The sequence below is a fragment of the Zonotrichia leucophrys genome, chromosome 3, assembly GCF_028769735.1.
Source record: "Zonotrichia leucophrys gambelii isolate GWCS_2022_RI chromosome 3, RI_Zleu_2.0, whole genome shotgun sequence".
NCBI classification, from domain to species: domain Eukaryota; kingdom Metazoa; phylum Chordata; class Aves; order Passeriformes; family Passerellidae; genus Zonotrichia; species Zonotrichia leucophrys.
Window position 1 is genome coordinate 22343793 of NC_088172.1, and position 16977 is coordinate 22360769.

General features: G+C 40.4%; 1 protein-coding gene across 4 annotated transcripts in view; it reads right to left on the bottom strand.

The window, feature by feature from the left end:
* The window catches only part of ARHGEF10 (Rho guanine nucleotide exchange factor 10), a 123127-nt gene that overhangs the window by 92799 nt on the left and 13351 nt on the right, over positions 1-16977 (bottom strand). Inside the window, exons 1-2 of one of the 4 annotated variants that reach the window (XM_064707617.1) lie at positions 16731-16822; positions 3514-3589 (exon numbers count right to left, since the gene is read on the bottom strand). In XM_064707617.1, the coding sequence (XP_064563687.1) occupies positions 3514-3550 (37 nt within the window). In that variant the 5' untranslated portion in view covers positions 3551-3589; positions 16731-16822. Of the gene's footprint in view, positions 1-3513; positions 3590-16730; positions 16823-16977 lie in introns of those variants that run through there. The other 3 variants (XM_064707615.1, XM_064707618.1, XM_064707616.1) reach the window with 3 other exon arrangements.

Here is a 16977-nt window from a genome sequence, read left to right on the forward strand (position 1 = left end):
CCAAGTAGAGGAATGACAAACTGCCAGACATGACTTCTCCTCATAAAGCAGTAATTGCACAAGTACAGGCCATCCATCACACGTAAACACCACCCTAACATTAGCAACCGGCCTCCAGTCCCAGTTGTTCAGTGTGAAGGCAAGTCCTGTACACAGCAGTCTCAATGGGATGCCACGTTCTTAGAACTATCAGCTTTGTAATCCCTCCCTCCACAGCCTGCAGTCCACAGCATATCCTCTTCTTGTCTAAATGTGTTTGGTAAAGGACACTCCATCACAGCAATCAATTAAAAGCATAATTACAACTTACAGTCACAATAATATCTGCCATTTTCACTTAGCTTTCAAGAAAGGAATTTTTTGATGACAGAACAAGAATCATCCTCTATTTTATTTCACAAGATAGCCATGGAATTCTTTTATGTAAGAAATTCTAAATACCTGCACTTCACACCTAAATTCATACATACAGACACACAAAAGAAGGGAACACAAGCTAGCACTATGATTGCAAGTATCCATTTTGGAAGTACTTTTTTGGATTTTGCTCATAGCTAAGGGAGCCTTTGCATCTATCCCACTCTAACTGCTTCCTGTTTGCTAAAACATACATTCCCTCAACATACACAGAGAAAAATACTAGGAAATTTTTAATCATGGCTTGAAGAAGAAGCTCTTTTTAAAGAAATCTAGAGGACAGAACACACAGTAATAATTTTTCCAAGTTACTCACTGCTTGAATTTGCTCTGAGGTAGGAAAGGTAACCAGCACAGACTTGTCACTACCTGACTAGCAATGCATGAATGGAATGTCCAAACACTTATGAACAGAAAAGTTGCATAAGCAAAATAAATTAAAACAAATAAAATATGTTACATTCCATTCTTTTATCACATGTCGTTTTTCCTTATCAAGTAGTGGCAGAAGCAGCTTCACTATTGACATTTACTGCACCTTAACTTAAACAAGGTACAGATGGCTATGGCTAATGAAAACACATTATTCAACCTTTCAACTTTTTTCTTGCAACATCCCCATGACAAAGATGAAGGTTTACTACTATTTTTCCCCTTTGCATGCATTAAAAAATTGATAAAAAATAAACGTGGAGAATTTACCTGGCAAAACCATAGAAAAATTAAACATCAAGAATAAAGCTGAGATTTATAATGCAAGGTATGCACTTGTAGAAAGGAGCCCACATGACTTTCAGCACTACAGCTGTCTTTGTTAGGACAAAAAATAAGTAAACAAAAAAATTCCCACAATATCATAAGAACTTTCTTTTTAAAAAAGCAATTTATTTCATCCATGGCCCCAGTGTGGGATTTTAGAATCATTATGCCAAATGTAAGAATTTTTTTTAATGGTGTAGCAAAGGGCTCTGCACCCAACAGGAATCTCATCCCCACTATGAGCTAGGAAAACCCACCCATGTGCCCACTGTCCAAAGGCACTGATAGATGCTGCTCACCCCTCCTGAACAGACATATGGACGGCCACTGTATATGCAGGCAAAATAAGTCTTCATTTGTTAATTGTTATGTGTATTTGCTGTCATACTTGGCCCTCAAATCCTCACCTCTTTTCCACCTTCAAAACAGGTAATGAGAATTAGCTAGGTAGTGAACTAAAATGTCTTTTAGTGTTATTATCACTGATAATCCCTTTAATAGGTTTTTAGAGTTAGCAATGACAAACTAAAAAAACATACATGCTCCACTAGTTTCATAAAAGCTTTTTCAGATGAGAGAGAAATCACAGAATATTCTGTGCTGGAAGGGACCTGTAAGGCTCGTCAAAGTACCACTCCTGGCTCTGCACATGGCCACCCCAGAATAATACCATGTGCCTGAGAGCATTAACCAAGCACTTTTTTAACTCTGCCAGGATTGGTGCTGGTGTCTGGGGGGCCTGTTCAAAATCATCCCCCTGCTCCTTTCCCCTCCCCTCTCCAAAAAAAAGTAGGTGTAACAGAATCTCAATTTATATTAAAAAAATCTAATCCCAGCCTCTTAAGCACTGACATGTCTGAAAATAAGAACATGATACACATAGTTCTACATGTCACAAAAACCTTTGCCAAGAAAGAACTAGAATTCTGGAAGTGCACTGAACTACATCACCCTGAAATCCTGTCAGAGCATCTATCCCACAGCTGAAATGCTGCACAAAGTTGGAGCTGTTGCCACAGTTATTGGCTGTCTTTGAAAAACGGCAGCCTCTGCTCAAGTGGAAATATTGATTCCTTAGGGATGGCTCTTCCCCTACAGCACTACACTGCTTTGGAGATGGATTATCCCATAGAGATCGTTTCACAGTAACTGTCACTAAACAAAACTGAGCTAAATTCAGGGTCCTGACCACATGGATTAGGCCACGGACGGCCGAGGAATTGCTGCCAACAATAACCTAAGTGGTATCTCAGAGCATAAATGAAACTGCCAATGTTGGCCAGAAATCTAACCCATTAAAAGCTGATTTCACAAGTTTCTGCTTCTTTCACACTCCCAACTCCCAAGGCAGTATCTAGTAACAGACCTCTATCTGAGGCAGTGCCTAGAGAGAAAGCAGTTCTGATCTAGAATGACAATTCCCAAATTTCTAAAGAGTTACAGCTGTATAAAACTAAGATTAAATGTGCTTTCATACGCAAATGGCTTCATGTAAGTTCTGTGTGAACATAAGTGAAATGTCTTATAAGCAATAATGTATATTATTTATATATATTAATACATATCTGTATCAACATATATAATAAAGTGCAAGTCCATAAGTAATATTGTCCTGTACAAGGAAAAGGTAATATTTTACAGAAAAATCCCTATCTACACAAACTATAATAGCAATTTGAATGAAATAAAAGCAGGTTCGACCACAGATCTCCATAAATTTATGTTTTGGGATGACCAGAACAAGGACATAATACTTCTATGAAGTCTCTCAACATCCAGCTACCAAAAGCCAAATCCTGTTAAGTATTAAAATATGTAGTAGCAAGCACTATACAATGATGTGCTTACAGGATAAAAACAACACCACATGCAACATTCTCTTTGAGCATAAACACAAAAGGCAGTGAGACAGTGCCTCTGTAGATCCTACCTTTGCGCCCTCACAAACCTGGGTTACACCAGAGGCCACCCAGCCACCAGGATACAACAGGCAAGGGGCACTGAGTGTTAACCTTACACAATGAGCCCCTTAGTCCAGCATCCATAATACTCTGTCTGTGCTCTGACTACAAGGAGCTGCCATAGAAAACACATATTTTGGAGCAAGGACCAATTGCTCCGATGTTTCTTCTTATCATGTTCTAACTACACCAGCAAATGAAGCCCAAGAACAAGAGAGGGTAGATGATCGGAGCTCATGTTTCAACAGAATACCACTGGGACCAAGCCTTAGGGTGATATGGGGAAAGGGAATGTTGCAGAGGTAAAATCACTGCTGGAAAGACAATCAAATTCTTACAGAAAAATTTGCCTTAAACTCCAAACTATTTTAATTACCTTCTGGTGGTGGTGGAGGGAAATCCTCTGTGTCCATTCTAGTATATCCACCGCACCTTTAGCAGGCTGGAAAATTCTGCAAAAATGAAGGGAACATGTTTTGTAGATGAACACAATTTCCAAATATTGAGACACTCCTTTTCAATTTGGCCAAGCTCATACCTATTAGCTAATACCATTATGGAAGAGAGGAAATTTGCCTGGCTTCTTCCTGCAATATGAATACAGTCCAAATTTTTATGTACTCAGCCCTCAGTATTGGAGCCAGTTCTTTTCATGATCTCAGTAAACCAGCTGAAGAAAGACAAAGTTTTTAAACTATTTTGTACTCTGCAGCTCCCACTGTGACAATTGCAAGGAGATTAATAAAATATGTTATTTAAATGTCTGTTTGGAGTATGTAGTCCATCACAAAATATTCACGAAGGGGTGAAGGATAAAAATTCTAGGAAGCTTATCAGTTTTCATGATGCTTTTCTCTATTCAGCAATCAAAAATAACAAATTTAACTATACAATTTGTACACAGCTTCTTTCCATTGTTTTTTGTTCTGCTAATCTTAAAAATTCTGTTTGAGTCCCTTTACTTCCACTTTTCCTAAGGAGAGTGAAATACTAGCGAGCAACTTCCTGGGGATCTTTTCTTTCATCTTCTTTTCTCAAATGCCATTGATCTCATGTTTTAAGGAAAAGAGTAACTTTACAAAGCATTTCCCTACTTTGGTACTGAATACTCAACTGAAGAGAGCAAAGCCAGAACCCATGAGAGACATCATCCCACCTTGCCCAAAATGCTGCTTAATAGTGACATTCCAGTATCATCCTGAAGGAAAACATACTGTACTAAGCAAAGCACACACTCTGCCCCCAGCCCAGTTTTACTCTAACTCAAGAGAAAGCATGTCAAAAAGACAGATTTCAAAATAGGGCTGAGAAAGAAAATTAAGTTTCCAAAAGCTACAAAAGACAGTGGAAGAGCCAATGCTGAATTTTCTGTCCTACTCTTGAGTGGCCCATAGATGTCCATGTGAAGAAGTTATCTCTTCTGCTGGCAACAAAAGAGCCCAAGCCCTTGGAAAGTCTCCATAGCCCAAATATGAAAAGATTAAATTGAAGGAAACAGTGAAATTCAGGGCACAGTGGCAAAATATTAAACTAAATGGATCAGGATTCAAGGGTCAAATCAATCGCCACTTACAGAAAAAGCAAATAGAAAAAAAAAAAGCTTCAAAAAAGGATCCAACCCTAGGAGGCACTAGGCAATGTACCTTCCTAAGATTAGGTTTGCAAGGGTGAATTATCAGGACAGATGTGCCAGGAAGGATAACAACTCTGGTAGCACAAGATCCTATTTTGATGAGACAATTCATAACAACTACATTTACTGAGCATACAAAATTCCCTTTTAAACTGTCTTAAGCTTTGATAACTCTTAATCCAGTCTTAGACAAAATCAAGTAGCTTCAGAGCCAAGGCTCAGAAAGGATTCACCCAACATCTGTCAATAACACAATAAATTCCATTATATGCTTTCACTATACAGTGTTCCTTCTAAAGCTTCTCTACAGTTTGTATCTGCAGAGCTCCAAGGCGTGTTCCTGCTTACAGATGTCTGGAATGCATCCTGCCACACCAAAACTGTCAGCCAAAACAACTGATAGTTATGGTTTGAAGAAATGGCTGTTTTCCTGTATTTTTTAAAGCTGCTTATGACTGGGGCATAGGTTTTCAAGTGTGACACATGTAATACCAAGCAAACCTCTGAAAGTGAGTCTCAATACCTTTTCCAAATGCATCTTTAAGAGAGCAGCTAAAAGGCTTTCAGAATGATTTTTTTTTCTTTAAATATATGATAGAAGCTTTTAAAAATCTATCAAAGTTAACTTCCAACAATGATTTTTTAAAATCAATTCCTTCCTCGGCAGCAAATATTAACAAGACACAGAGCTGGGCCATGGAGCTTGATTTCCATTTTGATCTAGCTCACAGTGACATGCTTCGAATTACACAAGAATTGTGAGAAAAAAGGACACAGACCCAGTGTTAGAGTCCTACCCACTGACCTGCTTGCTCCCATCTGAACAGTGCAGTTATTCACAAGAAGAAAGCTACACTTTCTCACTTAAGAATGCCTCAGGGGTTGATTTATCCATTACATTAACTCATTTTGAAGTTCCACATATTTTTCACTGCTTTTTAGATGCTGAGAAAAACCCTGGAGCAGGAAAGAGGTTGTGTATTACAGATTGCATTAATACCCTCCAAAAAGAAAATAATAGCCATATTATGTAGCAGACAGTACATTTATGAATGATCTCTATTAGCACCATATTTCAAAGAGAAGATTTTCACTCTTCTTCTGAGAGGCAGGAGAACTATTTCAAAGATGTTTAAATCAAGATTAAGGCAGATGATTTAATTTTACTAACAGCATATGGTACATTTGCATTTGTAGCTCAAGTGCTTTTCCCATTGTTTCTCCTGCTAACAGAGTTACACAGCACAGCTTACAGGTGCATTTAGACAATAATTGTGAAAATCAAAGCTCAAATTAGGCTGAAAGGGACTTCTGAATGTTCTCTCATACACCCAAGACAGGTGTTTTCAGAATTAGATCAGGTTACTCAGGGCCTTTGTCCCCCCAGGTTATGAAACCCCCTGAAGGTGGAGGTTTCACCACCCCCCAGAGCATCCTGCTCCTGAGTTTAACCACAAAGTCCAGGAAGAGTTTTCCTGTGAGCCCAACTGGAGCTGGGCTGCAGCAGCTTGCAGCCATTGCCTCTGGTCTCCTGCTGTGCACCCCTGAACAAAGCCTGGCTCCACCTTCTTCCCCACCCTGCCTTGAGACACAGAAGACTGCCATTCAATTCCCCTCATTCCTTTCTTCTCAAAATGACACAAACCCGATTCCCTCAGCCCTCCTGACCTCTTCCCACCCCCAGCCACAGCAGTGGCCTTTACTGGACTTGCTCCAGTTTGCCAGTCCCTCACTTGCACTGGGGCCTCACAATGAACACCGAATTCCAAATGCAGCATTGAGACCACTGAGTAGATGTTACTTGGTTTAACATAAAATTAAATTTAAAAAATTAACAGCTTTTAAAACACAGTATATTAAGATTTTGTTCCAAAGGTATTTTAAAAAACTGCAAAAAGAAAAAAATCCTTATTAAACAGGAAATACTTGTTATTATATTCATGCATATTTCATAATAAAATTGTGAATAACTGAACAACTGCCCATACTCAAAATTTTACAGAGGTTATAAAAATATGGAACTCTTCTCTCCCATGTAACATTGTTTTCTCAAACACAGTATACCCTCTGTTTAATGACTCTGAATTCACCCTTCCAGACTCCACAGCAATCACAGGAACAGGGGACAGAAAGAAGCTCTCAGAGTTACTTTATTCCCATTGACATCCAGATGTGAAAGGAATTCACCTGACTTGGTGCTCATCACCTTCTTTGCTTTGGATGTGGGTAGAGATAGCAGTGCCTGCTGTGGGCCACAAAGGTGGTCTGCAGGTGTCTCCTTTCCCCCTCCTCCCCCATATTTCCCCTGTGTGCCCCACATGGCGCAGACACAGGGGAGAGGCCAAGGAGCCCCTGGGCACTTTGACAAAAGGCAGCTGATCTCCTCTGGTCTAAACATCGGCCCTCACTTTCAATGTCTACTACTTGATGTTTTCATCCAGTCCTTTCCTGCCAAACTGTGAGGAATGGGCAATTCTTGCTCATATTTAAAGATAGTTTCCCAATTTTTTAAGTTCCCGCTTTACCAACCCACTTACAGCTGAACCTATCTACGTAGGCAAACCCCAACCATTCCAAGCCTACAAGATTACTGTTAAAAAAAACCCCCTACTCATAGCACAATAGCATGCTTTTATTCCAGATGTTTAGCTGGTAACTTCCTAAGTTTGGCACTAAAAATCAGGAATAATCATATTAAATGAATGCATTTTGAAAGGAAAAAACCACAACAGGTCCCTTATTATACTGCATTCCTGAGCAAGTTTGCAATGCTTTCTAAATTTTAGGTTGATTTGTAAGGAAAAAAGAAAACAAAATAAAATACCACATTAAAATCAGATGCTCATGGGCAATGTTTCTAATGCAGGGAAGTCTCCCACAGTTAAAGCAGTCAGATCTCCAATGGCTCACACCAGAAACCAAAATCATTCAAGTGTGAAATGGTCCCTAAGGACAGCTCCCAACACTTAAAATTTTCCACCAGCTACACTCACCTTTGACCATGGAAGCTGGTACTGAAGGAAGTGAGAGTCTGTGATGTTCACAGCAGACTTCACAAATTCAAAGTGCTAATACCTGCAAAACCTGAGAGACTCAAATTCTGATTCCACAGCAAAGGGCAGTTTCAGCAAATGAAACAAAGGCAAAGACACCTTTATACTTATCCAAAGACTATAGAAGAATGTTAACATTCCTCTTTGAGACTCAGTTTTCCTTTCTCCTAACCTCTGGTAAATCCTTTTGCCTCCAGGACTAGGCTTCTCAGCTGTGTCTGCATATCTGATTTAGTTCAATGATTTCCTCTAATTGTGGGACAAACAAGAGACTACCAGTTCTCAGCTGAAGGATTACAAATGCTGATCAACATCTGCATTTCCACTTCAACAAAACTATTTTCCAACAGTCACTACTTGTGCAGGAGTCAGAATGTAACAAAAATGGGACCAGCACAAGATCTGCCAAAACTACAAGGCAGTGCAGCATTCAGAGCTGGGGGCAGAGCACTCATGTGCTGAGCTCCCAAAGGGCACTTTTTGCTGCCAAGCTTTCTCAGCTGTATCACTCTAAGAACTGTAATGGTGACTCACACACCTTCTCTAATGGGTGTGTGCACTGGAACTGCAGCAACATCAGGATTCTTCATTCTTAACACTGCAGAGACAACGAACATTTTATAATAGGAAACAGAAGTTGAATCAAGGAGACTGATTTCCAGTAAACTGACTTGTGGAGAAAGCTTAGTCCAAGCAGAAATGCAATGTCTCTGAGAAAGCCTGAAAGTCTAAAAATTAAGCTAAAAAATAACATCCAAACAAGAAAACTTGAGAAAGTAAAGCCCCTGACTGTCTAAAATACCTTTGTGGCCACATCACTTAGTGAATATTGCCCTATAATGCCCAATTGAGTCTTCTTCCACCCAGAACTACAGAACTCCCATTGGGAATTAAATCTCACTGAAAATTGACATGAAGGCTCTTCAAGCAGCGCAGAGAAATTACAACATAGAAGAAGGCAGAAGGTAGAAGGTTAATTTCCTGTTTTTTCCTCCTGCAGCTCAAGAAGGGTCTCTTACAGACAGAAAAAATAAAAACTGATTGTACAATTTGTTCTCCATACAAGTTATTCCTAAGAAACATGGACTGTAAAATTTTTAAGAGGTGTCTACAGTGAGTATGAATGAAGCAGCCATTTATATTATGGCAGCTTCCCATCCCATGCTGTAAGCCATTAAAGTCTGTATGAAGAGCAGATCATTATTTCTTTTAATATATATTTAATTTTATTAATGGCTAAGAGTCCTGTTCTAAACAGATTTTATTCTTAAATTTAGCAAAGAAAATTACTCAAATCACGAGCAATGGAATAAAAAAGGAAGTACATAGGTTCAGGTAGAAAATTAATGAGAAGCCCATTAACTTTTTTTTAATTTCCTGGCTCAGTTGAAGTTGGGTAACATTCTATTTCTTACAGAAGTTCAAACAAGGCCAGATCTGCAGAGATGCACATTTTTCAGAATAAATAGAGAATCCACTTCAACAAAAGCTACTTTGCTTCTTTTTCTGCTCCCCTTTCTCACACCAAACTGTATCCTGCTAAAGACCAAAGAAAATACAGAAACAACACACCCTGAAAAAGAAGCAATCTACAGAGACACCCCAAAAACATGGCTGAAGATCAGTTGTCTAACCTTTCTTTTTAAAGAGAATTACTTACAACATTTCTTCACCTACATTCTTGCTCAGTACACCACTTAGAGGAAGGGAAAATAGGACGGAAGCAAAGATTGCATTTGTAGATTCGTCCGTAGGATCCTGATCACAGTGAAATCAGCACTGGTAAATTTATGTTCTTCCCCTCTACAGATTATTATTGCAAGGCAAATTACAGAATCACTGCTTGATAGATTCATTCAGGTTGGCAGGAGATCATGTAGCCCAACCTGCTGCCCCAATCCAGGTCCACTACCAAGTGAGACCAGGCTGCTTTATCTACTGAGATAGTCTCAGTAGAAAAAAATCTCTAAAGACAGACTGCACAACCGTGCCAGACATCCTGCCACCGTATTTTGTTGTCCTCCTAGAAAAAATCATTGTCCTTCTATCTAGCCAGAACTACTCTTACTTCAGTTATGACACAGCCTGTGGTTCTGCCCCCTTCCCATATTCTGCCAGCTGGTGGGAGCACCTGCCAGGCCCCCATGAAGCCTCTTTCTCCTCCAGGGCACTGCTGCCACTCCCTGACATTGCAGCAGCCTTGTGCTGAACTTGCTCAGTTTTATCCACATCTCTCTTGTAGTGGGGCGAGGTGTGGACACAAAACTGGATGTAAGTGTGCATACTGCAGGTGTGGTCTGACAAGTGCTGAGTGAGAGGAACCCTTCCCCTGAGAGGAGACATTCCTTCCCAGGTGTGTAACCTTACCCTCCTCATTGCTGAATTCCACAGAGCTCTTGCGAGCCAGCTCCTCCCATCTGCCCAAGGCCCTGTGAATGACAGCCTGAATCTCAAGCACATCCACTGCCCACCCCTTTCCCCCACTCTGGTGTCACCTGCAAACTCCACGAGCAAGGGCTGGTGGACTTCCACTTCATGCATAACATTAAACTGCACACATCCTGTGGTGGACAGCTGGGGCTCTCCACTGGTTACCAGCCTCAAGTTACAGCCAGCCAGGCACCTCCAAAACCAATCTCCAAATCCCACCAGGCTTCCAGCCCTGGAGCAGCACATTCACCTAGATCACAATCACCCTCTGCAAAAGCAGAACCTTGCTGAATCCAACACAAGCACATGCTCAGTAGCAACACATTTACTTTACAAATAGAAAAGGCATGACTTCTGTTCAAGGAGCGAGAGGAATATGCATAAAAAGGGAAAGGAAGAAGTTTCCAAACATGCATTTAGGACACTTGACTTTTTAATAAATGAGCCTTGCTCCTGTCTTTTGTCCTGGCAACTATGTGAATACTCAAAGTAAGAAGACGGGCATGGCATCACCCCAGAATTTGCAGACCACCCTGGAGGTCAAGAGTACTGCAACAAATTGCAAGCCTCTGAAGAATCAAAAGGGAACACTGGCATCATATGCTTTAAATCAAGAATGATCTGTTTTTCTTCTGTGCCACACAAACTGGAAAACTGCATCACTGGGTGAAGACCAAGATCCTTCATGTCCCACACATAAGCAAAATAAAAACATATTAATATTAAGAGCATTTTTCTTAATTAGTGCTATAATTTGACAGCAATCAAGCAACTTGATCTGGAAAAGCAATCATATTTCTGTAATTTCCTTTTTAAAATTTAATTCAGATTAGTCATATCAATGCTGGATATGAAGAACTACCTTAATTGGAAATATCCTCATCAAGGTTTCTAATTTTTAATTAGAGAAGATTCTCATATGCTGCAGTACACTTCAATTGTGACGCAAACCTATACAGCGTTTAACTGTATATATATTATTATAATACCTCTGTAATTAGAATAATTATGAAGAGAGTTTAGAAATGCTTTTTATTAAAAATGCACCAAAATATTATTTAGTATAGTAATCCTGATCAGCATTACATGTAAAAGACAATAATTTTGTCACAGGGAGGGTTTCATTTCTGCAGCAAATCAAGGTCTTCACTTGAAAAAAAAAGCCACGGAAATGTTATTTATGGATACAGTCAATAAAGCATTTTTTCCACTCCAAGTGTACATTAGTCAGACATTCATTACAAAACCAGAATGTCTTGTTTCAACTTGCACTAAATCCATGCATCCTGGTTTCACATGGCATAGGTTGTCTTTCAAGATACCGACGATAACTGATGAAAATTTCCACCAGAAACTGTTTCCAATGATATAAGTGAAAGGATACACTGAAATTAATATTCAGTTACTACAGCTGCCTGCAAACCACGTCCTGACAGAGACACTTTACCTAAACATTTTCAGCTCTTTGGCTACTACTGTCCTTGGAAAAGTAACCATGCTGTTTCTCATCGAGGACTACTCATTCTATCTGATCATTACAAAATCATCCAGTTGAGCAAGTATGTTTCATCTGATGAATAAAGTTAATAAGAATATGAAGAGAATCTTATTACTAAGTTTCAAAAATATATGGACTAAAATATGGAAATACATTTCTAATAGCAAAGTTAAAACATGTGCTCTAGAAAAAGAACACTATTTTCATTGATTTTCTAACACCAAAATTTTATTCAAACAAATCAGAAATCAGGTAATACAGCTGCTAAATCATTAATTACAGGAAGAAAGGAACATAGTAATAGCACTTGCAAAGAACAAGAACAGCCCTTGTCTTCAAAAAAATGTATAATGGAAGCTAGATTCTCACACAAGTTCGGCATCTAGTCCAAACATCAGCACTCTTCAGTCTTTCCTTGATTTGGAAATTATCTAGTAGACATCTTTCCTCTCAACCTTCTACAATCTGAAAGTGAAGTTTTTAAAACTCAAATTAGTCAATCCATGGTTTGCAACAATATTGAATACTAAGCATGAAATTCTAAAAGGACAGTGAGGATGAGACTGAGAATGCTTTAGAAAAGTGAAAAATATAAAAACAAGAGACATAAGCTCAAGACTCACTGTGATCCTACCAGGAAATCTAAATATTGCCATCTACTTCTCAGTATGTTATTAGACCATTTTACAGATGAGGAAATAATGTTTACCCTCTCTCTTGCAAGTTTTTGAGATGCCCAGTCTATATCTCAAAGGAAAAAAGTATTCATACAATTTCTGTAATATTTTTAAGCATTTTGAGAAACAAGGGAATACAGAAGAGAAACAAGAGTGACTGTTTGACCTTGAGCTTGGATCCTAACAGTTCACATTCATGGTTCAGTCCCAAGTAACAAGTATTGCACAGTACAGTAAGTCACTGAAACAGATTTTCCCAAGATAATGCCCCTATTCAGCAGCATGTAAGTAGAACAATTTATTTTGCTCTGCTTAACTGCTTCACCCACACATTTGACATTAAGCTTCAGGCTTCCTGACTGAGCAGTGAACATGTAGGACATAATCAATGTTGTGCAGTTATGCATCACTTCCCACAGTCTTGCTGATTCAGGCATTTCAGAATAAACATGAATCAAGTTTTTGATCTAAAAACAAAAGTTTGAAAACATATTTTTCAACTCTTGTTTAGCATTTCTTCTCATCACTCCCCTTAAAAACAAGTTCTACTTTTACATATTCCTGGTTTCTAAATAGCCTACAATATTTTGATGCAAGTAAAACTCAAGATTCTTTACAATAAGAAAATGTCCAACAGATGAAAATCTCAAAAGATGTTAATAATAATGCAGCAGTTTTCTTCCATGGATATGTGACAGAACTTGAGTCACAACATTCTGTTCTGCAAACCACACGCACGCACGTGCAGTGACGTTACTGAGAAAGATTTGAAAACAAAAAGAACACCAAGATTTAGTTGTATAGGTCCACAATGAGAATTCTGGCTTACTTTGATCATTTGCCTCCTACCTCCCTCTAATGAGGAGCCTCTCTCCCTCATGATACTCCCAAAGTCTCCCCTAAGTAATTCTCAGGCTTCAGTTTATGAACCAATCTCTGAAAATTTCCAAGCATCCAGGCTTACAGCTTTTCTACTCACTAAACTACTGCTAGACTCAGAAATTAATTTACCAATATTAATTTTCCACTAGCAGATGTAACAATAAGAATGACATTGTATTAAGAGGAATGGGAGTGGGGGAAAAGTATCAGTAACAAATGCTGATATTAACAAAATATGATCTTACACATAAAAAACGCCTCCCTCATATGTTGTCAAATACACACAAAATGAAAGACTAATTCATATCACTACCAATGAAACCTCATTCATCGTTTCGTTATAACATACAAAAGGTGCAAAAAGTAAGAACAATTGCATTCACAGTGTTTAACACTATAACTCCAAAGAAAGTTTCTCTAAGGTACAACTGCCACAATAGATATTCCACAAGAAGCATCCAAGGATAGTCCAGAAATGCACTTACAGCTCAAAAAACCATCAGGAAGCTGAACTTACAGAAAGGTAGTTTAAAAAATACCTTTTAGAGACCATATAACAACTCCAAGGGATCCCTTCTAAATTATAAATATCTAAAGTAAAACTGTAAAATGGAAATAAAATAAAGAAAAAAGTGAAATAGAAGTCACTGTACAAAAGCGGAAACAAAATTACTGTCCCACATATGTAAATTAAAGAAAATTTGTACCTCACATAGCTCACTTCTCCATCACATACAAAACTGAGAACAGTGTACCACAGATGCACAAATAAACTAACTGCAGCTTTGCACAACATACAAAGCTCAGTCTCAAAGTCTGAATCAAAACTGGGCCTCCTTCTTCTGGATTGCAGCTTTTGCTTCCTGGCTGCTTCAGAAATAGACTGAAGTTTATAAATTTTCTACATCAGATTCTAAAAATAATTTCTAATTTATATAGAAGCAGTTAATAGACTTCCTGTTTTACAAATAAGCGATGTGCTATTCCCAATTGCATTAAATTCCGTTAACAATTATGAAGTTTAACAATAGCCTTTCAGGTTTGTTGTCTTCCTTCAAATGTTTATAAACTATGCAGTGATTCCTAAACAGCTCAGGATCAACTGAAGAACTCCTCTATTGTTGAGATTTCTTCACAGAATTATAGAATAGTTTGGATTGGAAAGGACCTTAAAAATCATCCAGGTTCCAACCCCCTTGCCCTGCATGAGGCAGGGACATTTTCCATGAGACCAGGTTAGAGCCACATCCAGCCCAGCCTGGCAAGATAACATTTTTTTTACAGTATTCCAGTGTGGGAAAGGATTTTTGCTGTCTACTGATGAGTGAAATCACAGCCTATCGTGCTAAGCATTAGCACAGCTCAGGGTCACAGAGAGCTCCTCAGCATGGAGGGAAGGAGGCTACCCCCTTGTCAGTACTTCAGCGCGCTCACAACTGGCCTGTCAGAGCCAATAGCACAAGACTGGTGCATCTGGCTCCCACATCTCAGAGCTGCAATGCCAGAGTGCACACACCCATCACGCAGCACTGGGGCTCCTCTCCATTCCAGCTCCTGAAGGGCAAACCCCCAGGATGCTGCCAGGGCCTGACATTCAGCAGGAGGTGATGGACAGCCCATTGCTCAAGGGTCAGTCTGCTTCCATGGTCCTTTCTCCTACCACATCCATCTGTAGTATCAGCCACAGAAGCCCCACACACTGGAAATCCAGCAGCACCACAAGACACCTGCCATCACTCACACAGCAAGTCACATCTCATGTACAGTGCCACAGGTAACCTAAGGAATCCACAGAATAAATTATAAATATCTTGAAATCTGACAGTAAAGCTTTGGGAAATATCAGATTTCAAGGTAGTACTTAATGAACTACTGTTCATAACCAGATAAACACATGTAACTAGTTCATGGAATACTAAGCCTGAGGGTGAGAAGGGGGGGGGGGGGGGGGGGGGAAAGACAAGATGGATTAAACAAAGCAAGTCAGACAGATTATCAAGATCAAACAGATCACCCAAGTGAAAAGAACGAAGAGTGCATTGAAGAAAACAGCAGAACAGCCAGAACCTCTACCTGAATAATGGGCTTGAAGCTGTAGGTACCAAACATGTCCCCACATTCAGGCAATAAACCTGTGTCTCCTGAATGCCAACATAAAATTTTAAAAATGTTATACTTCATTTCTACTGCAGAACAGATTGCTCGCTAGGGTTCATCAAGCAGAGTGAAGGCTTTCAGAAAAAAATATTTTATTTACAATAAAAATAGCCACAAACTAACATATGTTGGCAGAATCTCACTGTATTTATTTAGCATGAAACAGTTTTTAAGCAGTATTTTTTATTCCCTGAATAAAAATGAAAAAAAAAACCCCAACCCTACACCTTTTTATGCTAACAGTTAAACTGGAAGACTGAAACAGAAAGATGCTTTTTTACATTTCGATTAAACAACTGAAAACCTGCTAGCTCAAGATAAAAGCCATGATCTTAGGACCTTTGGGAAAGAAAGGGAAAAAAAAGAAAGAAAGAACATTGAAGGATTGAAGAAATATGTAAATGAAAGATGACAGAATTTAGTTGCTGTGGCCAAAAATACAAGCAACACCTAAAAATCTTTACAATAAGCCTTTGCTGTAGTCAAATTATTAGCAGCTGCCTTTCCCAGCACTTGGTACTGCCTCCTGACACAGCTTGCTCACTCACTCGTCCAGTGCATGACTGGGCAATCTTTTAAAGCTCTTCTTAGTTTACCCTGTAAGCGCAGGGCATCTCGCAAAAGCGACTACGTGGTCTGGGATCCCCACAAACAACTACGTAACTTCTCCAATAGTTGCACCGTTAATTACAAAGAAACCAAATGAAAAAAAAATACATAAAATGACAGTGTTATTGTGAGTAAGTATTTTTCCCCTGTGTCAAGACAACCAATTTAACTGCAGATGCCAACTAAAAACCTGGTCGACACCAGCGTTGAAGAACGGGCAAGGAAAGGAACTCCAGCTCCCACGGGAGTTCTATTTTCCACAGCCGTGTCCGTAGCTGATGGAGAGGGGAGGGAAGCTGGAGCCGACGGCTCCCCACACCGCGGAACACCAAGCGAGAAACCCCCCGCGAAAACCTCGCGGAAGAAACTTCACCACAGCTCAGCAGCGAGAAGTTTGGCCAAGCATTTTACGGACCCCTCGCATCCTCTCTTCAGTGACCCACCTCGCTCAGGCAAATCCTATTTAATGACAATCTCGCACCATGCGTGCCCCGCTCCTGCCCCAGCGGCTGCCGCCCCGGGCCCCCGCAGCCCCGGCGAGGCAGCCCCCGCCCCTGAAGGGCGTCTCCGCACCAAACATCGAGCCCACCCTCCGAGGACCAAACTTTCCGTGACAACACCGGAGCAAGGGCCCGGCGCGAAGCGAGCACCCACCTCCTCCGCCGCGGCCGGAGCCGCCGCCAAGCGCTCCGAGGCGGCCGCCGCCCGGCACGGCCCGCTCCGGCCCGCTGCGCCGGGGCCCCGGCGGCTGCCCCGCTGCCCGGACACGTCACTCAGCCCGCCGCGGAGCCCGCAGCGGCCGCCGGGCGGAGCTCCTGAGCGCCGGCGGGAGCCGCCCGGCCCGGCCCAACACAGCCCGGCCCGGCCCGGCCCGGGCCCGCCTCGCTGCGGCCGCCGCTGC